This window comes from Rhodnius prolixus, unplaced genomic scaffold, assembly GCF_049639745.1.
Source record: "Rhodnius prolixus isolate KJV_2025 unplaced genomic scaffold, Rpr scaffold_2, whole genome shotgun sequence".
In the NCBI taxonomy this organism is placed as follows: Eukaryota; Metazoa; Arthropoda; class Insecta; order Hemiptera; family Reduviidae; genus Rhodnius; species Rhodnius prolixus.
In genome coordinates, this window is record NW_027411592.1 from 39,535,435 (window position 1) to 39,559,753 (window position 24,319).

The window sequence follows — 24,319 nt, forward strand, 5'->3', positions numbered from 1 at the left end:
CAATTGAATCGAAGTAATTACCAACAGATAATCTCAACGTTTTTAAAAAAAATTAGTTGTATGCTTGTAGTTAAAGTCAATAGTTCCGTACAGTTTTAGACCATCAGGTGACTACTAGCATTTGCTGCGGAAGTCGATGTACAAGGTACTCCTTACCAGATTGAAGGATTACTCAATACTTAAAAAACAAAATTCACTCCTCATTATGTCAAATAGAAAAGAATATATTATTAGTAGACATTTGAACTTACAAGGCCTAAGATTGTGCATGACATCAGCCAGATCAGTGATTTCCTGTTTTTGTCTTTGTTTCTCTCTTTGCCTTTCATCTCTATGCTGCTGCTGGTCGTTACTTCTCTCTTCCCACACAGTCTGTCCAGAACCACCGTTTGGAAGCCTAAATTGTAATCTATTTTTCAATAAAAAAAGATATATTGGTACATTATTTGATCACTTCTTGTTACATATATGGTGCTTCATGCCTAACTATAGCAGTTAGTGTAAATTAAACATGCACATATATATAACAATAAAGTGCCACAGATTCTTTTTGAAACTGAATTCATTTCCATAAACAAAAAAATTGAACTGAATCTTAAATTTTTTTAAAAGCTACAAATGCAATTTTTCTAATAACAAATTATGATGATAAAATGAAATTTATTTTTCAAATTTTATAGTTCATTAGATTAATGAACATTTGAGTCTGCGCTTCTGAATGAGTGATCGATCAGTTGAGCGTTGGAACCTCCGTGAAGAATCATTGTTACCGTCAGGTGGGAACCATAGATAAGTCGTTCAAAGCTAAAATGAAAAGTATGAGAACTGAGGGGAGATCTTAAAAAAAATGCAGTTGATTCTACGGTATCTAAAAACCAGTTTGTACCATCCACTTTGATAAATGGAAATTTAGAAGCTACAGATGTGAGTTAGAATGAAATAAACATGGCGAGGCATACCGCGGATCACGTTAGTGGGTTGCGAGCAGCAGAAAAAAGAACTTCAGATGAGATTGGCAGCCTCTATCTGAGGAGAAGGGAAGAGGATTGTGTTGACATAGTGAACAGGGCGATCCAAAGATTCTCGCCAATCTGGCCGACAGGAATTTCTTTTTACTAGGCCAGGGGTCGGCAACCTATTTCAAGTAGGGAGTCATTTTTCCTTAAATAATTTCAAACATCTTAACTAAGAGCCGCAGGGATGATGGTGTAAAAACTTCTGTAGGTCATTTTGTTTATGATATTCAATAACATTTAAATGTTTTATATATTTATTTTCACATATTGCAAAGTAAATAAACAAATAAATAATAACTAAACCTGTTTGAATGAAAAGGCGGCAGTTTTATATAATTACGTACTTTGTTTTAATATAATTCTATTCAATTTCAAACTTATCACATTTAAAATCATTTTTGAAAAAATATCTTTACTTTAATAAATGAACTTTTCATTTGTTTCAATAAAATTAAAATATACGATATATTTTGGACAGGCTGAAGAGCCACACAATTTGGGTAATAGAACCGCGGGTGCCGACCCCTGTACTAGGAAGGTAAATTATAAAACAATGTAGATAAAATAGTTTGAGCCCTTTTCCCATAAATAATTATTTAATATCGATTGCTTTGATTGAATCATTTCACAAGAATCGATTAGATTGAAAGATGTCTATGTTGATTATTATTTTGATTCTTTAAGTTTCTTTTTCTTTTGTTATTGTTATTATTGTGTTATTATTATTATTATTATTGGTTTCAGTCATCATTTTGATGTATAATAAAGTGTAGTAGTAATTCAGTTCTTAAATAAAATAAGTAATTTTAGTTTTCTCTATTAGTCTTAATTCTTTTCTCTTTTATTAATAAATTCATTTGGATTTTTATTTTTTGAGTATGTAATCTGTAATATGAATGTAATTTGTGGACCAGACTCACTGGCTGTCAAATTTTGTATTTTAAAAGCCAAATAAATGTCTTATCAACATTGGAAGATGTACCTATTTTCCTTTCATCAGGGCATTATATTATTAAGGAGAACAAAGCTATGCATTGAGGGTGAAAACTTATTGACGAAATGCTTCCTAGATATAATCAGGTTTTTTTGGAGATGGGTCAGTCTTAGGATGCTAATTCAAGTCCAATAGTTTAAGCGAGTATCCTTAGAACTGAACACAGTAAGACACTGGCACAATAACTACCTTATTACAAGAGTAGCTTTTTGTTAGATTTGAGTACAGAGTAAATTTGAGTATTGAATATTGAAGATTCTCTCAAGGTGAAAGTTTTTTCGCTCCATATGTGGATGATGGAGGAAAGATGCACAAATACTTTGGGATATTGATCGAATGGAGTTCTATTTCCAGACAAACTCATTTGAAAACATTAGCCAATTAAGTGGGTTCAAGGATGGAGATGTAACACTAACCAACGATCCAAGTGTTTACTGTTGACACTTTCTAAGCTTAGGTTTTTTCCTTATTTCTTTTTCTCTGTGTTCTGGGATGTGGTGGGAGAGGGGGCTTCAGCGTTAGAGCCATAGCCAGCCTATCTAATTGTGGTACAGTGACCATGGCGCTATTTGGAAGAATTTGATTCAAGAAGAATTAATCGGCCATGTTTGTTAAACGATTACGCACTTCTCGTTGGCGGAGAAGAGAAACTAGCGAATAGCAACACAAATTTCCAAGCCTGCTGCTTTCATTAACGTTCTGAAGCAATAATTATTGAAATCCTATCATACATTCACTCCTACACTCAGAATAGGGCGTGATTAGTCCTTTGTTTCTAATTCTGCGTATTCCCTTACAAGTTGGCCAATTTGTAATTCCGATTCTCCAGAGAAAGCATTACAGTAAGCTATAAATTACTCACATTTGTCTCAAGGTTCGTACTTGTTTTTTTTTATATTGATTGTCTGCCCTAAGATGTCAAGAGTTTTCTCTAACTTACTTCCGGGTTAAAAGATTTTTAAAATAACGGTGTCAGAGTCTACAATTTTGTTTATGTTTTCCGCGTTAATTAAGGAGCTAAATAAGATTTTTTTATATTTTGTGCTGGTTATCACCCCTTTCACTGACTTCTAGTTAAGTCTGCAAGTGCATTTACTCAAACAAAATTAACTGAACTTCTTTCAGTGGTTAGATGAAAAACGGAAGTGAGAACCAGGAGGACAACACCATCAATGTTGGGATTATAACTCATCAATGTTTGGACAGAGAGAGCTTTTACAATCAGTAGTAATTACTAAGTTCCCCATCTTTATAGAATTCCACACATACGAACTTTGAAATGGCATACAGTTCAGCGGAGTGTATTGTGTAAACTTGAGGTGATTAAAATATTTCATAAACTTTTATAGACCAGGAATGGCGACCTTTTTTGAGACGTGGGTCAAATTTTGTTTATTTTTTTTTGTTTAGTACTACCTCTTGGGTCACTAATGCCCATTTGTACAAGAGTTAAGTTTACAAATTTTAAACTGAATATTTTCAAAACTAAACATCTTTAAAATTCAGTTGGCTTAACGGGTAAAACGGTACGAAACAAGTGCTATGGAAGTCTCTTTTTACAAAAATTACTGAACAAAACCTTACAAAAGAGTGTGTTTTATCTGAAGAAAAATCTAAATATGGTTATTTGCTTTGTGGGTTGTCGATTTTTTTAACAAACAAAATATGAGTAAAATTATACATTTTATTTGATATTTTGTAAACACTTTTGCTTTATTTCAAATACTACAAAAGCATTTGTTGTCATTTGCGTTTTAGAACTGTAATGATCAAACTAAAGGTTATAGATAGCATTTAAATTGCTTTTGTGTCAATGCGTTATTGAAAAAATACAGATAGAATATAAATTATCCACACAATTAGAAAATAAATCAACCCGCGTAAAAAAACAAATGGTTGCCTAGCAATTGTGGGTCTGTGAAAAAGCTTGCGAAAGTCAGTGTCTAACCCACTGGTCATAGGTTCGCCATCACTGGTTTAGATAATGCCAAAATAATTTGAAGTGAGCTGTAGAGATGTATTCAAAATAAATGAATTGGCCTCTCTATCAATGCTATAAATTACACTAACGGTGCTATGACATCGTCTTTATGATATTCAATTTAACTGCTTAGGAAGATCATGTTCATAAAAGCACGTCATCGTCAGGATTTATAACATAATAGTTGAGGTTCTCTGAACATCTGAACAGTTACGTATTGTGCGACATCCTGAAGCATGTACCAATCACAAATGTATGTTATGTATGAAAAAAAATTTCCAAACTAGGCAACATGCAGCTACAGTAAGAAAGTGTGACAATGCTATTATAAAAAACAAATACCTGGTATGTCTATGTATTTGTGGCGGTGTTTCCCGTGCGGAACCAGTACTGCTGGTGTCGCTGTGCGGCGGCAGAGGCGCTGGAGCTCTTACCCGCTCTCTTTCAGGAGTGCTTTGAGCGTCGCCTCCCACACTGTCTTCGTCAGAAGATGAGGCTGTAAAAAGAGGCGGCCATTATGACTTAACTAACTAACTTTGAGAACCGCAAAAGTGGCGGTATAAAAAAAAAGAAGCAAGAAACAAAATCTTTTCAGGAAACTGTTTTGAATTCCAACAATGGTAATGTCTGCTTTTGTGTTGTAAAATATTATACTGTAGGGGAAGTGTGACGGAAGTTGCTGGTTATACAATTTAAGCTGCATCCTTAAATGGTATATGTAAGCGTGGGCTCAGTTATAACCCGTAAGTCGATTATATATATATATCGATGTTTAAGATAAGAAATTATATTTATGCAAAACCTACCGCTGTTTATCCATTGATCCTTAATGAAAAAGACCAGTTCTTTTTTAGAACATTCAGTCTTTTATTATCGCTATTACTTCTCTGAGTAAAAAAGTCACTTCGATTTCTTTTTAGAGTTTTGAAGCTTTTCTTTTTTCAAAAACGTAAATGCTACAACTGAGAATGAAAAACATGACATCTGGATACCAAGGGCAGAAGAGATTAGACTTAATTACATTTTTAGCTACAAGTTATGCCGTGATGTTAGAAAAGATAATTTGCTTTGTACCCGTTGAGAAATTGCATAATTCATAACATGAAGCTAGCATTCTTGGTCACCTTATGCGGGACAACATTTTTTCCCAATACTAAAGGCCTGGAAGCTGGGATAGTACAAGTTGATGCTGCTATTGATGCTAGTTCTACAATAACTGTCTGATGAGAATCTATATAAATCAAGAGTTTCCCAGCTAATCTTTATTAACTTTCGTCTCAGGGATCATTGGTTGTTCATTTTCTGCGATTTTATCTTAGAGCAAAATTTTTTTTTCAACTGTTTACAAAGAATTCTCTTTATAATTGGAAATTATAGGAATGATTGTAGTTTTTTTGTAAAAGTTACCGGCCGCTGGAGGTTTCAAACGTAAGCCAGCATCTACTTGAATTTTTCAACTTGCACCCGTATAAAACCCTTGATAAAACAGAACAAACTCAACAAATAATTTTAGTCAGAAATAAATTAACACCGATCTTTTATGTATCTCAACCTTCTGCACTTGGTCTTCTCTAAGGATGACGTCCTCCTAGCGAGTAAGTTGGGGAATCTATTCCGGAATCTATTTACTAGACTAAGGGCCAGTTTATCAATGCTCAGTCAAGTTAAATTTGACTAATAGTTAAGTGTTAACTGCAAGTTATGTGTTTATCAAGGCAAGATAGCTAACAGCTACACATTAACTGTTAGTCATAGTGATCGTTAAAGTAACTGACAGAATTTTTGTCTGCTAAACATAACTAACAGGCTAACACCACAGTACTTTAGCGGTCTGTACAGAAAAGTTAAACGTGAGCACATTAAAACTGTCCGGTAGGACAGTTGTATAAGGGTTGATCGTTAAAAAATGCACGAAAAAGCGTAACGTTGAAAAACACCCAAATTTGACAATTTTTTTCTCTTTTACTAGAACAGATAAAATTCCCAAATTTTCTTTAAAATTTCTCCTTTATGGCTATAATGTTTTTGCAACATCCTAGATCTAATAGATTTCGAGAAATAAGTTGCTGAAAATGGGCAAAAACGGCATTTTCAGAAAATGTTCTTGTTGTTGTTGTTGTTGTTACCTTTTTTGTAAACAACGTAGCGCCTAAACGCGGGAACCGATTTTCATGAATGAGGTGTCATTCGATTCGGAATTTTATGTAGATGTGCCTTTTGGGGGTCTCGACGCTGTACATCGAATGGGAGAGGAGTTAGCCCCCTTTATGTAAGGCCCCCTCCAAAATTATTATTACTAATTACTCTGTAAATCTTAGCCCAATTTTAATAAAATTTGGCAGGGTGAAAGGGTTAGGGCTCCCCTACGTACCATTAAAGCGACGTTCTGATGATGGTTTGTCCACCACAATGTTGCACAGTTTTACTTTGAAAACATTGATGTTCGCGGATATTCACTCATAATCTCAATATCTTCGCGTTCTATATAAATTGTATAGGATGAAAAATAAATGCCAGTTTCAGTCATGGTAAACTTTATTATGCCCAGCTTTCGACCTAAGGGACCAGGTCATCTTCAGGGCTAATTTACAATATACTGTTTTACATCATTAGAGGGTTGGTGTGTCTTCTGGCTTGTCTGTTCGTGGACTGGAGTCCATGTTTATTTTTTCATCCTATTGAAACTGTGAATCAGTCACCAAAAATAATGAACAGTAATTAAATTGTATATTTTAAAATAAGCAAAAGAAACATTTGACGCCTGTTTTTGTTAGAATAATCCAGTGATAATAAATTCTTTTAGCAATCGCCGCTTCTGTTATATGTTTTTAAGTTCTATTCCAATGATGAACTGCTTCCTAGATAATTATTTAGATGATGTAACTTTCATTATAGTCTTTAGTGGGTTATTAAAAGAAAAGACAGCGTTAAAAATTCATTTTTTTTCGAGTTCTAAAATAGAATTTAAGGCTAATAATGTTAATTTAAAAGAGCAATCTAGTCCATAAAACTTGTATTTTAAATATTCGGAATTAACAAAACCAGAATATGAAGTTTACTTTAAATAAGAGATTAAAAAAATATTGAATAACAATCTAATTCAAATAGTCATCAAAGTGGCCTTTTTTATTTTAAATTGCTGAAAAGAGAAGGGATCAGTTCAGCTTGACAGTCCTAAGGGAGACGTTTCATTAGGTGAAGCTTAAAGCCGTTTTTGATATGAAAATTAATTTGAAATTTCGTTTAAAAATTCTTATTATCCGACAAAAATATCAATAACTTGCATGAAGCGCACACATTCATGGTATTGGTAAAATAACCATTACAATAAAATGAAAATAGGTAAAGCATGTTTCCATATAAATGTTTATAAAAGGGCAACATTTTTTTAAAAAAATAGTAGAAAGGTTTTGTACGTTGTCTTGCTTCAAGGTTTGCTTTCTAAATATTAAGCTCATAAATTTGTTTTTTGTTTTGTGTTTTTTCTAATAAAATTGATAACATGTGTAACATACGTGGCTACAACTGAACACTTAAAATGATTCTATACACGTATTGCTTTACTGAAAGTAAATTTGCCGCTATAAATCTAGAACAGCCAGACGATATAATTTCTATCAGAAGCTGGGTTGCTGCTCTAACACATGTGAACTTATTGGAAAATATAAGGGCTTTTTGAAATTTAATATTTTACTTCTTTTAGATATTTATGGGATGTAAAGTTATCACTAGAACGAGTTAAAAAAAGCAAAAATAGAGCTAAGAGATATTATGTGCACCGAAACTGGAAAGCAAAAAAATCGCAATATTTTCAAAAGGAATTAAAAGCAAATTAAATTAAAATATTTCTTAAACTAAATGGAAACGATTAATCAATTTAACGATTAAGCTTCTGCATAACAAAAGATAATTTATTTGTTCAAAGTAGTCCAGTGTCTAAAAATACAAAAAGTTGATAATGTCGAAAAGAAATCTTTTCACTTATTTGGAGCTAATGGAATATTTTCTCAATCATTATAAACAAATAATTTCCCTAAAATTATAGTTAGCAAACTGTTGGTCGTGATTTTGCGAATGGCTAAACTCAGTCTCTCGTTACCACAGGGTCGAATAAGGTAAATATGTGATGTGTAAAAGTGAAACTGACCAATTTGAAGCTGCATAAAGAAGCTGGAAAAACTACTTTTTAATATTATAAAAAGTATAATTTTCAAAATTTTTTCAAATTTTTCCTTTCAGATAATCCTTTAAGGTAATGAGTAATGTAGGGCCGTGCTCTTCAACCTTTTCTTATCCAAGCGCGAAGATCTTCTCCGTATTTCGCGGCACACTTAAAGTACATAGATTTGCACCAACTTGCAGGCGCCACAATAGCCGAGTAGAGGATAGGACCACAAAGCTAAGATGCATTTTGGTACAGCTTTGATTACTCGGTCTAAACATTGGATTTTATTCGAGAATCTAATAATTAAGGTACATATGTTTGTTAGTCGCGTCGGTCCTTCTTTATTATTGGTATTATGTATTTCTTACTATATAAGACCACACGCGAGGCACGAAAAGCCACCTCAGCATAGTTTCAAGTGTTTACACTTGGCCTCTGCATGCCGATTGCACTGATATAGACAATACGCAGAAAGATATAGAGTTTATGATAAGGAAGCAAGAAGTGAAAACACCTGACTGGAGTCCAAGAATTTCGAGAAATTAAAGTAAGAGTCTGGAGAGGTTATTGATCGCCAAGTTGGATCGCTGTAACACCCCCATAAAAGACTTATATTTGACAACAAACCTGGGATAACTTTAGCCAATTTAAGTGCAGCGAATTGATAAGAAAGAAGACGGACAACTCACCTGAATCGTGCCTATCCCTGTCCGGACTTTTGGCCATAACAGAGGTTCTTTTGGATGGCATCGGTAGTGAAGGTTTGGGTCGGCCCTGCATGGCTGCAAGAGCTTGCTGTACAGCCTCCTGCCGAACTTCTGTAACATAACAAGAACGAATGTCACAATAATACATAAAATCTCTCATTTACAATAATAATTAATATTTATTCATTGCCAAAATAAAGCTCCAGAAATCTATTCAAATTTTATTGGAACGGATGTCGAACTCCGATCCAAGACGCGAAGTAGAAAAAGTAAGTCTTTATATTAAAACAGCTCAGGCGTCCAACTAGTCCATTTTCCATTCCTATCTACACCAGAACTGGGCTACTTCTTTCTGGCCCGTTTGCAGACTGTACTAAAGCTGGCCATTAGAGGCCGTGGTTGTGGTATTTATGGTGTTGGTCGCTTCCATTTACATAAAGGAACCCACTTGACAAGGATTACCTTTCACAAGTGTTACCGCAATACCAATCCATTACCACAGGCTTTCATGAATATTATAAAGGTTTTGCATTGTTTAATTAATTTGGAATCGCAATTTTTGTGCAATTCAACGACATCAACTAAACATTATTTAATCACAATTTATCTTTCCACTCGTTTACATAAACCTCACTTCTCTTCCCACAACAGATTGTGTTAGTTACCTAGGACACTTCATGGACAAACGCCTAACCTGCAATCCACAAACTAGACTCAAACGGAAAGAACTAAACAGATGATTCAAACTTATCTCTAGACTTCTCGACAAACGATGGAAACTTCAATAAACAACAAACGACTTATCTACACCATGATACTGAAACCTGCCTGGACTTACGGAAAGGAACTTTGGGACTCAGCCAAAGCTTCCAGTATCTATAAAATCTAATCCTTCCAGTCTAAAACACTGCGTCGAATCGCTAATGCTCCTTACATTGTATCTAACTCTAATGGCATCGAGAACTTCTTGTTCCCTACGTTTCTGAAGCTGCAATTTCCCGCTACGCCAAGTTCGATGGTTCAATTTCCTCAAATCATAATCATCCAGTTTCCCAATTTACTATATGTCCAGGAAATCCTTCAAGACGTTTACAGCGCCGGTGGTTAAATGATTTTCTAAATGAAGTAAGTGCCAATGCATAATAGTTAAATGCTTTTCTTATGGAGTTTCACCATTGAGCGATTCTCCTCTCATGCTATTCATACAATGAATCATGTTGTATCAGCTTCACTTGTTTTCAGAAACTTGTACTGCAGTTGTGAAATTAAAAAAAATTAACTTCATTTAGAAATTATTATTATTCGTTTGAAAATAAGAACTAATATTTTGCATTTTATAGAACAAAATAATAATTTCCGAATTTATTCAACATGTATTGGAATGTCTGGCGATTACCAGTAGGGAAGAGACTCTTATGACAATAGAAATGAATTTTTGGAGCCGAAGTAGTTAAATCCCCCGAAACTGTGAATATTCCAAACGAGGAAATTCAGAGTCAAAGCCTGCAATGACCCGGCGACTAGATTGGTATGCATGAGGAAGTGCCAGAAAAAATGGCGGAGATTGAAGAGAAGACCTCGCGGAAGAACTAGAAAACAGTGGATGGACGGTGACACGGTAGGGGTAGAAGGCTAAAGATCTAAGTATAAAGAAGATTGGCAAGACCTTGAAACATGGTAGAACTATTTTTTCGGTAATAGGAAACTTTAATTGGTGTAAATCCTATTAAAATACAAGAAAAATAATATTTATTTATTTTCACAAATTAATTAAATAAATATTTAGAAAAATAAGAGAACACTTATTCGATGAAATGGGATAATCAAGAAACAGAGATGGCAGTAACTGAAAATTAAAAGTTTAAACTAAAAGCTAAGTGTGCAATTTTGAGACCCAATAACCTTCCTATAATATAACGAGACTGTTATTAAAATTATAATTGAATTCCGCAGTTAATTACAGATAAGTACAATATTATATATCTTAGTAATCTTGAAAGAACGAAGGATGTAAACAGTGGTGTTGAGATAGTTTACATTAGCTAGTTGTACTTACCTTTTCTCTACCTAATAATTAAAGATATTTACTGGTGTAATTACGAACAGACAAAATAAAAACATTACTTACAGATAACTTTAAACAATTTGTAGACATTGGAAGGAGTTACTGTTAATTTCAGTAGTAAAACTAGTCAGAGAAACTAAATCTTTCTATTTTCTGATTATTTTAATTTAAATTAAGAAATAAAACATTTCCAATGGACCAATTAACAAGGTGATCGGGTCAGGGGGCCCTACTAATACAGAAAAAAAACACCGCCTATTGGATAAAATATCTCTAACGAGTCAAATAAAAAAATATCTAGTAATCGCTGAATTTTCCCATATATTAAAATTGTCGTCTTCGACCAAGAACAAGTATTATAAGATAAAGGACTCATGTCAGTAAGAAAATTATATACAAAACGAAAGTAATAAATTTGAAAAGTTGCATCGTAACAATTAATGGTAATTAGGATTGATTAATCACCCACCTAATTGTGATGGACTCAAGGAATTGTAGAATTAAAGTCCTACTGATTTTTGTTGATTTCATATGAACTTGGACTTGGAAAAAAAATATAAAACAAGATAATATATATAAAACAAAAGAGAACAGTTTAGAAACCTTCCAATAACTAATAATTTTATTTGTTTAATGATTTGACAATTAAACTTATCTGATATATTTGTAAACTGTTTGATTAACTTACATATAGATTATGATTATTATTATTATTATTTTAAGAAATTCTTTAATTAATTATAACAGCAAATTTAAATTATTTGAATTTAGATTTGTTTTTCTCCCTTTTACTTCAGTAATTAATGCTTGAGTTACACTGGCTCAATTAAGGTTTCAAATCTCAGTAATATTGAAGGTCGTAGATAGTGAATTGTGTTATCTTTTTGATTACCTTAATAATTGTCAATCAGAAAATGATGTTAAAAATTCTTAGGAGATGAGCACAAAAATTTCTCCTTACACTGAAACCAATTGAGATAATAGTTATTTTTTTAACAAGTGTGGAAAGTAGTACTTTTCCTCACACGAGGCAGGGTTTGCACGCACGAGCGAGCGAAGCGAGGCGTGTGAGGAAAATACTTTACACTCGAGTTAAATATTATATTTTTTCTGCAACCATTAGGGTTATTAACTAAAAAAGAAAACTAAACAGGAATCACTAGAATCCATTTTAAATTTCTATAAGGTAACACTATAACCTTTTTAACTGTTATAATTAAAAATATCTAATTATTTATTAAAGTATTATTTTTATTTCTATATTCCTTTCAATTTTTATTTTATTTTTTTAATATTCGTCATGAAGAGTTCCGAGCACCAATTACCTCAGCTGTCGACACAACTTAAAGTGTACAAAAAAATCGGTATATTTAACTCTAATTTTCTACAATAAAACATTCGACGTCTAAAAATGATTTATGAAATAAATAAATTGCAAAAGAGAATGTTATTAGCCAAGCAAAATGAATCTTTAACTTCAAATCGGATTAAATAAGCAGTTCTGAGATACAAACAGAAATCACAAATTTGTCTCGACAATCATAACCAAAGGGGAAACAGCTATTGCTCTGAGCGGAAATAGAGAAATGAATCCCAGCGGTTTGTCGAGAATAATTTTCAGACCAGTTAGTTAATGCCCAAATATTATTGGCTGCAAGTTTTAGCCTCCTGAATAAAATAGCAACTAAATTCTATGCGCAGAAACTTGGAAGTTACATACATATGTCTATGATGTAGATGGCAATGTATATTTGAAAAGGTTAGGTCAGACAATTTTTCTTTGTGCCACAAATGGCTGGAATACGAAAATATCTGACAGTATATGAACAAGGAATTTATGCGGGCAATGTAAAAGGAAGTATAAAGTATGTACATGAAAAGAATTCAAGAGGTATGCGAATGAGTTCGCTGCCTCACTCCGACGAGGAGTGGAGGTTCAAAGAAATAACACGTTCCGCGTGATATGTTACTTATTATGAACACACTCCGCGAGGACTACGGGGAACACTTCGAGACATTGTTGATGACTACTTTGGACGCCCAACTTCCATTGGTGGTTTGGCTTATTGTACTTCATAGGACATGAGTTTTCACTCCGAACTTTGGCGACAATTTGGAAATAAGAAAAAGGAAAAACCCTTAAACAATTAGTGCCAGTTACCAAAAAACTTTTATAGAATGTTCCAAAATATTCCTATATTTTACTTATTCAATAATTGTCTACAGGATTTTTTTTTTTTAACAAAGGGTTTCTAATTGTTTTGATATTTTTAAGTTTCGAGTACAAATAATGTGCAACCTTTTCCCTCAATCACAAGGTACTCCCCAACAATCTATCTGAACCATATTCCTATTCCTCCGGCAGATAAGGTGCGTTATCTTGGACTTTTCCTAGACAAGCGCCTTACTTGGAACCCCCATACTCGACTCAAGCGACAGGAACTTTAGTTACGTTACCGAATGACCAAAAGACTCCTCGACAAACGCTCCAAATTGTCTCTTACTAACAAAAAGAAACTCTACACAGCTCTACTAGCCCCCAATCTGGACATACGGACTTGAACTGTACGGGTGCTGCAAAGCGTTACCCAATCTCAACCGCATCAAATCCCTTCAATCGAAAATCCTACGCACAATGCTAAACGTTCCTTTCTACGTAAGCAATCACACCATCCACACTGACCTAAAAATCCCTTTTGTCCTTGAGCTAGCCAAATTCCGTTACACCAAATTTCATTCCCAAACTTTTCCAACCCTTCAACCCGCTCATAAACAATCTATCCCAAACTACGCTTCCCTTAAATTCTCGTCGAAGCGTCGATGGCCTCGCGATCACCTGATCGCATGATAAAAAAGGACATCCTTCGAATTCACTTCAACGGCATCTTGTTTTAGTCGACTCAAGATGGTTATCGTTGGATGGCCCTCATTCAAATCTTTCAAGCCATTTTTATCTATGTATTGTAATCCGATTTACTTGTTGCCAAAAGGAAGTTGTAAATTAAATAAAGAGACTTAAACAAAAATAATAATAATGTGCATTATAATTAACATTTATTTTAATTACCTACTTAGGGAAACTAGTGCACATACTATTTATATGAAATTTTAGACTTGAATAGAGTTACGAGATACTTTATCTTCCTTTCTGAAAGAACTTGAGGTTGCACAGAATGTTATGCCCTAAACACTCGTTAAAATAAAACAGAATATAATTAGAAAGAAATAAAAATGTTATAACAGCAATTTTAAACATTAGCGGAATTAGCTATCTACTTATTACTTTCAGTTCTTCAAGTTCGCCTTAATAGCAACCATTTTTCCGACAACGTTTGATGTTACTAATTAGAAAACTAGGGCAAAAACTGTGGTAATGACCACTTCAATTCTAAATAATTATAAGAAAAAATTAAAAAAGTAAACATCCTTTTTGATAAAAAGTAAATTGGTTTATCAACAGCAATAACTAAGAAGCTTAAGTAACTTAAGATTATTTAAATTAGTTCTTTGGGTTCGAATAGAAGATTACTAGCAATAAAAGAATCTTCAAAAGAAGAGTTTGAAGAAGATACAAGGGATACTTGATGATCTTTTAAGGAGGGTGAATGTTGTTTTTAAAAAAAGAAAACTTATTGGAACTGATTACAAACCTTGCCCTCCACTTATATCGAAAGAGGCTCGAGTGGATTGGCTTTTTAAAACAGGATATTCCGCGGATACATTTGGGACGGATTATGAAAACAATTTTAATTGCTATCTTACGAGGGTCGTTTGAAAAGTCCGTGCAAAGTCAGAGAGATAGCACTACTGGCGCGTATCGACGTTATGTTTAGTTAGTAGCATCTCTTGGAAGAACACACACCAAGTTTCAGCCAGATCGGTCTATTTCTTTGTGTTTGGCATTCGTTTGAATCGAGGAAGTCGAGTGATTTTCAAAAAATGGACGAAAAAGAATTTCGTGTGTTGATTAAACACTACTTTATGAAAGGCAAAACGCCTCAGGAGACTAAAGAGAAGCTTGATAAACATTATGGTGACTCTGCACCTTCGATTAGAACAGTTTATAAGTGGTTTCAAAATTTTCGGAGTGGCCATATGGGCACAAGTGACGCTGAACGTTCTGGACGCCCTGTTGAGGTTACTACTCCAGAAATCATTGATAAAATCCATGATATGGTGATGGATGACAGAAGAGTGAAGATGCGTGAGATTGCTAGTGCTGTGGGCATCTCGAATGAACGGGTACATAATATTTTGCATCAACATTTGGACATGACAAAGCTATCCGCAAGATGGGTGCCGCGATTGCTCACGCTTGACCAAAAACGAAATCGTGTGAAGTGTTGCAAGGACGGTTTGCAGCTGTTCCAGAAGAATCCGCAGGACTTTAAGCGTCGTTTCGTCACTGTGGATGAAACATGGATACATCACTACACTCCTGAGACCAAAGAACAATCTAAACAATGGGTTACCAAGGGGGAATCTGCGCCAAAAAAGGCGAAGACCGTTCCTTCGGCCGGAAAGATTATGGCGACTGTCTTTTGGGATTCGCAAGGAATAATCCTCATCGACTATTTGGAAAAGGGTAAAACTATTACAGGTACATATTATTCATCGTTATTGGAACGTTTGAAAACCGAGCTGCAAGAAAAACGCCCACGATTGGCCCACAAAAAAGTCCTTTTCCATCACGACAACGCACCAGCTCACACCTCAGCAGTTGTGGTCGCAAAATTAATGGAAATAGGGTTCCAACTCGTTTCACATCCCCCCTATTCTCCAGACTTGGCTCCCTCGGACTACTATTTGTCCCCCAATATGAAGAAATGGCTGGCGGGAAAAAGATTTTATTCAAACGAGGAGGTGATTGCAGAAACGAATGGCTATTTTTCAGACTTGGACAAATCCTATTATTCGGAAGGGATCAACAAACTAGAGCAGCGTTGGACGAAGTGTATAAGCCTAAAAGGAGACTATGTTGAAAAATAAAAAAGGTTTACCCCAAAAAATTAAGTAGTTTTTATTTTTGCACGGACTTTTCAAACGACCCTCGTAATTAGAGAGCCACTCAGTAAATAAATTGTTAAAATACGATTGAGGGGGACATAATAGTATTATTAGAAATTATTAAGCTATGCAATATGTCACGATTAGTAGAGTGAACTTGACCAGAACATTGCTTAACATTTCCTGAAATTAAAAAAAATTATAATAATAACAATTAGAAAAGGTAACACGATTAATGTAACAGTAAATACTGAGACATTCAATTAAATATCACTTTAGAGCAACTCAAATCTTCGACTTCACAATTAATTCAAATAGAATGAATTAATCATTGGTGAGATTAACTCTTTTAGTAAATAAATAGCGTTTCTCCATCATTTAGAGTAAATTACAAGTTTTTAACTTTTTTAATCGCTAATGGAGGAATTGTAACTGCAGCGAAGTTAGTTATTATAGCCAACCAGTCAAAAAAAATACTTAACCCTGGTTTCATAATATAATAATCTCCAAAAATACAATTTTCTTTTTTCAGGGAAAATTGCAAAAAGGAAAAAAGAATTTGAAAAAGGAATAACTCTGCAGCGGAAAACCTTATTCAATAGAATCATTAGAGTTTACAGTAACGCCGCTAGAAAAGATACTATGTAGGTTAAGTTACATTTTATCAGACAGCACAGAAGTGTTATTCTGTTGTAATTTTAATAATTAATTACATTAAGTGTATTTAAATACATAAAACCATCGTTAAATAAAATGTATAAATATGTTTCTCTAATGTTGACGCTGAAGCGAAATTAAGCATAAAAATTACAACAATTCGAGGGAAGTGGTGCCCGTTCTAAGAAACCCATTAGGCTATTTGAAAGGCAGACACGTCTAGTGCCGACGTCATAAAAGCAGCTCTTGCCAACACAATTACTAACACCTGAACAACCAAGAAAACTTTAGATAGTAGGAGACGACTATTTTATTTTTATTTCTAGTCCCTAGTGAATTTTAATTTACTTTATTAGCAATTGTCTCTTGAATGCTATCGTTTTAATTAGTTTGTAAGATTGTTTTATTACACCTTCTAATTGAATGTTTAAACTAACAGATGCAACACTGTACTGTCCCGAAATTGAATGTTTAAACTAACAGATGCAACACTGTACTGTCCCGAAATTGAATGTTTAATAATGTTCTAGAAATGGATGTTTTTAGATACTTAAAATCCTAATCAAATATTTACATTCATTAAAATAAATCTTCAATCAGATAGATGTTAAAAGTTTATTAAAATGCACATTTACACCTTAGGAAATTTGAATGAAATTCACAAATTGATAAACAGTCTTTACTCCATTTTGCTCGTTCTTTTTAAATACTTCAAGTTTTAGTTTCTTACATTTATGCAGCTGTCACTGCAAGTAGATGTTGCTGTTTCTCTTAATAAAGAAATAGGGAAATACTTAAGTGAGACAAGCGTAGTTTTCATACGCTATTTCTGAGATCGCGAACCTTTTGAGCTCAGAGAAATTTTGAAAAACCCTAACATAACTCTGTTACCGTATCCCAAATAAAAATATTCATAATTTTTTGATATTTGCAACCGCAGTAAAAAACAAAGATTTATAATTAATGACCACTTTATGATCATTGATCTGAGGAAAGTTTGCCAGATCTTAATTCTCAATAAATACCTTGAGTTCTTCACAATACTCCACAAATCGCTAAATAATTTAAAATTATATAATTTTTTTGTCTCTGTCAATGCGTGTCATAGGTTCGCCATCACGGCACAACAAGCGTAGGTAGCAAGTGTGGTGGTACCTTGATCGAGGCTGTATTAACTAACATTCCCCTCAAGTTTGCAATACCAGAAGACTTGGAATCCTCATTCACATAGTCTTAAAAGAACAGAACTTAACAGAAGCTTCCGACAATCAAAAAGACTACTAGACAACAGATCAAAACTCACTCTGGACAACAAAAAACTTATTTATGTAAGAGTATTTAAGCCCCGACTGGGCCTATTGCATCGAATTTAGGGTTTTTGTAGTCTAAAATTCTTCGATCTATAGTAGACGCTCCTATCTACGTCACCAATCAAACTATCCAGACCTAAAAACAGACCTAAACATTCCCTACGTCACACTAGTTCCTAAAACAAACAAAACCCCATCTCAACTTACAATCTCATCACAATCTACTGGTAACTATAACACCTTTCTTCCAGCTAATACTTACGAGGGTCGTTTGAAAAGTCCGTGCAAAGTCAGAGAGATAGCACCACTGGCGCGTATCGAGGTTATGTTTAGTTAGTAGCATCTCTTGGAAGAACACACACCAAGTTTCAGCCAGATCGGTCTATTTCTTTGTGTTTGGCATTCGTTTGAATCGAGGAAGTCGAGTGATTTTCAAAAAATGGACGAAAAAGAATTTCGTGTGTTGATTAAACACTACTTTATGAAAGGCAAAACGCCTCAGGAGACTAAAGAGAAGCTTGATAAACATTATGGTGACTCTGCACCTTCGATTAGAACAGTTTATAAGTGGTTTCAAAATTTTCGGAGTGGCCATATGGGCACAAGTGACGAGGAACGTTCTGGACGCCCTGTTGAGGTTACTATTCCAGAAATCATTGATAAAATCCATAATATGGTGATGGATGACAGAAGAGTGAAGGTGCGTGAGATTGCTAGTGCTGTGGGCATCTCGAATGAACGGGTACATAATATTTTGCATCAACATTTGGACATGACAAAGCTATCCGCAAGATGGGTGCCGCGATTGCTCACGCTTGACCAAAAACGAAATCGTGTGAAGTGTTGCAAGGACGGTTTGCAGCTGTTCCAGAAGAATCCGCAGGACTTTAAGCGTCGTTTCGTCACTGTGGATGAAACATGGATACATCACTACACTCCTGAGACCAAAGAACAATCTAAACAATGGGTTACCAAGGGGGAATCTGCGCCAAAAAAGGCGAAGACCGTTCCTTCGGCCGGAAAGATTATGGCGACTGTCTTTTGGGATTCGCAAGGAATAATCCTCATCGACTATCTGGAAAAGGGTAAAACTATTACAGGTGCATATTATTCATCGTTATTGGACCGTTTGAAAACCGAGCTGCAAGAAAAACGCCCACGATTGGCCCACAAAAAAGTCCTTTTCCATCACGACAACGCACCAGCTCACACCTCAGCAGTTGTGGTCGCAAAATTAATGGAAATAGGGTTCCAACTCGTTTCACATCCCCCCTATTCTCCAGACTTGGCTCCCTCGGACTACTATTTCTTCCCCAATATGAAGAAATGGCTGGCGGGGAAAAGATTTTATTCAAACGAGGAGGTGATTGCAGAAACGAATGGCTATTTTTCAGACTTGGACAAATCCTATTATTCGGAAGGGATCACTAAACTAGAGCAGCGTTGGACAAAGTGTATAAGCCTAAAAGGAGACTATGTTTAAAAATAAAAAAGGTTTACCCCAGAAAATTAAGTAGTTTTTATTTTTGCAAGGACTTTTCAAACGACCCTCGTATTGCCATCTTAAAATACAGTGGCCTCTCCAACGACGAGAGTCCGTAAATAGCGAAATATTGTTGGAGTTCCCACTCTGAGTGGGTTGATTTATTATCCTTGTTGATTACAACGCAGTAAATGCGTTGATTTAACTGAATAAAATATTTTTTTTAAAAGAAAGAAAATTATTCAATATTAATTATTTTTCCCCAAGTTTCTGTTGTAATTCGGAAGAAAAATTCGAAACTTAGACAAAAAGGCTAGTCGCTGATTACTTTAGTAGGTTAATGAATTTAGAATATTGGAATAGAACGAGCTTTAAAATTGTAAAAATTGAGCACCAAATTTAAAAAAACATTATTAGCTGATACTATTATATGAGTAAGTTTTAAGTAAGTTATCTATGAATTAGTTAACTGTAATTGATACAATGATGGTTTTTTTTCTGATAAATATTCATCACCATCCTGTGAAATTAGTCACCGCATGGTAATGTTTAAATTTTATATAATACTTATAAGTAAGGAACGGATTTTTATGTATTTAAAAATGCCAAATATTTAATTAAAATATGCATTTATTTTCGTCAATTATGTGGAAAATATGTGATTTTCTTAAAATATTTTCTGGAATATTTAAGTAAAATGGACATTTTTTTTTTATGAAAATGGATTTTTTTTTGGGGGGGGCAAGTTATAATTATTTATTCAAGAAAAGAACATTTTTACAATTTACAATAATTTATTAGGAACAAAATAATTTGTTTTTACAAGTTATAATGATTTATACAACAAAGAACATTTTTACTATTTATAAAAAGATGTGTTAAATTTTCAATTTTGAAAACTTCACTCTTCGAAATTGTTTGCAACCACATGAAATTTCAAATGTTGGAACGTAAAGTGACGACGATCTGGGCGTAAGATGGACTTGTAACAGATGTTATAGGTGCCTTGCTGAAAGAAGTTATCTCGTTGGTTGTAAAGGGTATACGATGTTCTGAGGTGACTTCTGTTCCACTGATAATATCAGAAATCTTTGTTCTTGCTCAGTACTTCTACCAGTTTTGATCTGATCAGATCTCCCTTACTCCCAGGAAAAAGTTCTGCTAGAAACTTGCGAAGATATTTAGCAACCAGTTGTTTGTTTGAGGCCGATGTTCGTGGCATTTCACCCAAAAAAGAATACACTAAATGACCGAACGAAATGAATTGGACACTTCAACGAACGAGCTGAAAGAACAGACAACGTCAGACAACTTCAAAGAACTAACAAGTGCCCGTCACTGTTTAGCAGCATTCTGTGTAAATTACAATAACCATTGTACCCACTGTGATTCACAACCCTACTCTTTTAAAAAATAAAATAAATAATATGTTGACTTTTTTTATTGTGAAATTAAAGAGAAATGAAATCTTCACACAAGTGTTCATCAAAACGCTAAGAATACGAAGGGAGTTGAAAAAATTCTTTAAAGTTTCTAGAACTTGTGATTATGGTTGTAATAGGTTGTAAGGCATAACTTTATGAAACATCTGTTTATTACGTCATTACTCAACGAATTCGTTTTACTAATTTATCTTTTAGGAGTAAAAAGATTATATTTGGCAAAGTAGGACGCTTTTTCCCATAAAAATTTGTATTTTCTTTTAAAAGATAAAACTTGGCCAAATTAACTATTGCTGTTAATAGTTTTGTTGTAAAAGTGTGGGAAAGTTGAGCGATACTCTACTTACAAGTCCAGCTTTTGGCCATTTGTTGTGAGAATAATAATGTGACCATTATTTGGCGAAGGCAAAAAAAAAAAAAATGAATTTAGCACACCTACAGGCCAATAATGACTAAACGTCTTTTTTATTGAGGAGATTTTATAGGTAACTGCCAGAGGAAGTGTTTATTTGAGGCTAATTTCTTGATTCTCTACTTAAAGAACGCCATAGGTGTCCTGAGAGAGGAATATGTTGCATCAACCTGATCTGTGTAACCATTACCCATAAATAAAACCTTCTTCATCCTAATTTAAGGCTAATCATTCAATAACCAGATTCTTCTTTCAGTTTTCAATTACAAAATAGTCCCTCTGTGATCGTGTGAGAATATGTAAAACTAAAAAACGAACAGTTAGAATTTGACGTTTCTCTTAGGAAACAACAGAGGACACTACAGTGACATTTTGGTCACAATTGGACACTAGGTTATTATATAAAAGATTATTAAAAGAAATATCAAAATACCTGCATTTCCTAAAGGTAAGTAAGAAAACTTATGCATTCACTTAATCACTAAATAACTGTCACCGCACTAAAACGATTGAAACGTAAATTTCCCCAAAAAATAATAACAATAAATTGAAAACCAATGTTTGTGTCACGAACTAAGAATAAACCAGCCAGTCGATATCGATGCTTTCACTGTTTAATTATTGAAAAGAATAATGCTGCCCGCCCAGTCACAGGCCATGAGTCATAAAACTGGACAGGCGCAACAATCCAACTGAAACTGTCCTCCCTTCTCTTTGAAGATAAGATGTGCGGAGAACGGCGATGGGCTTGTCATAATCTGGCTTTCAAGGTCACCGAACTTATCGCACAATTATTATTGTAAAAAAAAAAAAAAACATATATGTACAATCTATAAATACTCTGAATAGGCTAAGTATTCAGATAAGAACGGATTGAGTCAGAACAGTGTAAAACTTGCACTAGATATATCACAAATTGTGTTAATAATAAATTTTAAATAAAATATGATAAATAATAATATTGTTTAAAGAATAGTGTGCAAAGTAACTATGTTAGGACAGAGCCATTAGTTTGAAATCTTGATACATAGATCCTTCGGGATGAAAAGGAAAGAGAGCGTTGGTAAAGAAAGACAAAGAATGCGGGCTAACAAAACCTGATTATCCAAGAACACTGTAATCGGCGCTTTCAAGACAATACGAGATGTGGCTATTAAATAACGAGACAGATGCTGCTACAGAAGAACTATGCATGCGCCAAATCTTAACGACCGACAGCTGTGCAGCGTAAAGCCTTCTCTTTCGATTGCAGCGTCTCACGTGTTTGTAGAGAAATCTGTCTGACCGAAACCGTCGTTTCTGTAAGAGGTGTAACATAAGTTTCGTTTTGCCGAAAACATGATACTACACATGTAGTAGAGCAACGAATTGTCGTGAAATTTCACATGAAACTTGGCAAAACTGCTATTGAAACTTATCTTTTATTAAAAGAAGTTTATGGCGATGAAAGTTTATCACGTGCGCGAGTTTTTGAGAGGTTCAAGCGTTTCCAAGTTGGCCGAGAAGACGTCGGTGATGATGACCGCCCGGGTCGCCCTTCCACGTCCAAAACGGATGAAAATAGCGATTATAATTAATCAACATTACTACCGTGAGGTACTTGCTCAACTCTGTGAAAGAGTAAGGAAAAAAAACGAACCGATTTGTGGAAGAACAAATCATGGGTTCTTCATCAAGACAACGCGCCGGCTCACACTGCATTATCTGTCAAGACGTTTCTAGCCAAGTACAACATCCCAGTTTTAGGCCATCTGCCTTATTCGCCCGACCTGGCCCCATGTGACTTTTATCTGTTCCCCCCAAAGTCAAATCTGCATTAAAAGGAACACGATTTCAGTCCGTTGAAGCAGTGAAAGAAAAAGAGGCACGCGTCATCAGGAGCTCACAGAAAAAGATTTCCAGCACTGTTTCGAACAATGGTAAATTCGCATGGAGCGTTGTAGGGATAGGGAAGGGGTGTATATTGAAGGTAATAATAACTAGATATGTACAAATTTAAAATAAAATGTTTTACAGCAATAGTCTCGTTATTTAATAGTAACTCATTGAGATGAGCTAAGAAGTGGCCAATATGTGCCCTCCATTTCTGAGCTACTCCATAATAATATAAGAGAGTGAAACTACATTCTGTCGCCTTTACATTTGCATCCAACTTCGCTTGATTAAAAATAGCATTCTGCTTTAGCCTTAGACAAATACTTTTACAATCTGATGAAATCAAAACAAATCGGCAGCGTTAGCCGCTTTATATACACATTGCCTAAAATAGGACCATTTAAATCCAAATCGTTACTGAAGATCGAGAGTTAACAATTATACTCGACGTAAAACCCACCATATTAGTCTCGAATTCGGATCTCTTTGCACCAGACTCCACATACCAATCCATGATGTACGCACAATTGTGTATTGTTGTATTATGCGCACAATTCTTGTTGAATCCGACAATTCAAGACTAAATTATAGTATTTAAATTACAAAACTTTACGAACAACTGTATGAGATCAATAAAAAAACGTTAAGAATTTAATTATCTTTTGACTCATCCACACTCAATGCCAAGTTTTTCTTGCTATCCAATACATAATTATAAAATACAATAAACTGTGTCATTAAATAACTGCGTAATATTGCCGTGATAAGAAACTAGAACACGATTTGATGCTATCTGTTTTAAGGAATTAGAATGATCACCTAAAAGAGTTGACAGTTTTGTGTAACGGGTTTTGGCAACCACACATACAAGCGGAATTTTCAAATCTGTGCATGGCTGGTTAGATTTAAACTCAAAATTTAACTTTAATAATAATGGAGAGAATTTTAGAGTGAACAGTTTCAATTTGTTGAAGATCTAAAAATCTTCTGTTAAACCAGACAGTTCCATTCCGTCCATTCAGTTGGAACTGAAGTAGAAGGTAGAAGTGAGAGATAAAATCTTTGGGCAAATGGCGTCTGTTGTTAAGCTGTGCTGGTTCAAGTCGATTGTGGAGTTCTACGTCAGAATTTTGCTGCAATTACGCCCGAAGAAGCGGACAACGTTACAAGGACGAATAGGAATTGAGTCACAGAAGATTGGAGGA

General features: G+C 34.5%; 1 protein-coding gene across 17 annotated transcripts in view; it reads right to left on the reverse strand.

Moving 5' to 3' along the window:
• DIP2 (disco-interacting protein 2) overlaps window positions 1–24,319 on the reverse strand; it is a 617,293-nt gene that overhangs the window by 22,981 nt on the left and 569,993 nt on the right. For 12 of the 17 annotated variants that reach the window (XM_074119216.1, XM_074119212.1, XM_074119214.1 and 9 more), the window contains 3 exons: window positions 8,846–8,974; window positions 4,334–4,487; window positions 252–409 (listed from right to left, as the gene is read on the reverse strand). In XM_074119216.1, coding sequence (XP_073975317.1) covers window positions 252–409; window positions 4,334–4,487; window positions 8,846–8,974 — 441 coding nt within the window. Of the gene's footprint in view, window positions 1–251; window positions 410–4,333; window positions 4,488–8,845; window positions 8,975–21,672; window positions 21,879–24,319 lie in introns of those variants that run through there. The other 5 variants (XM_074119213.1, XM_074119204.1, XM_074119206.1 and 2 more) reach the window with 3 other exon arrangements.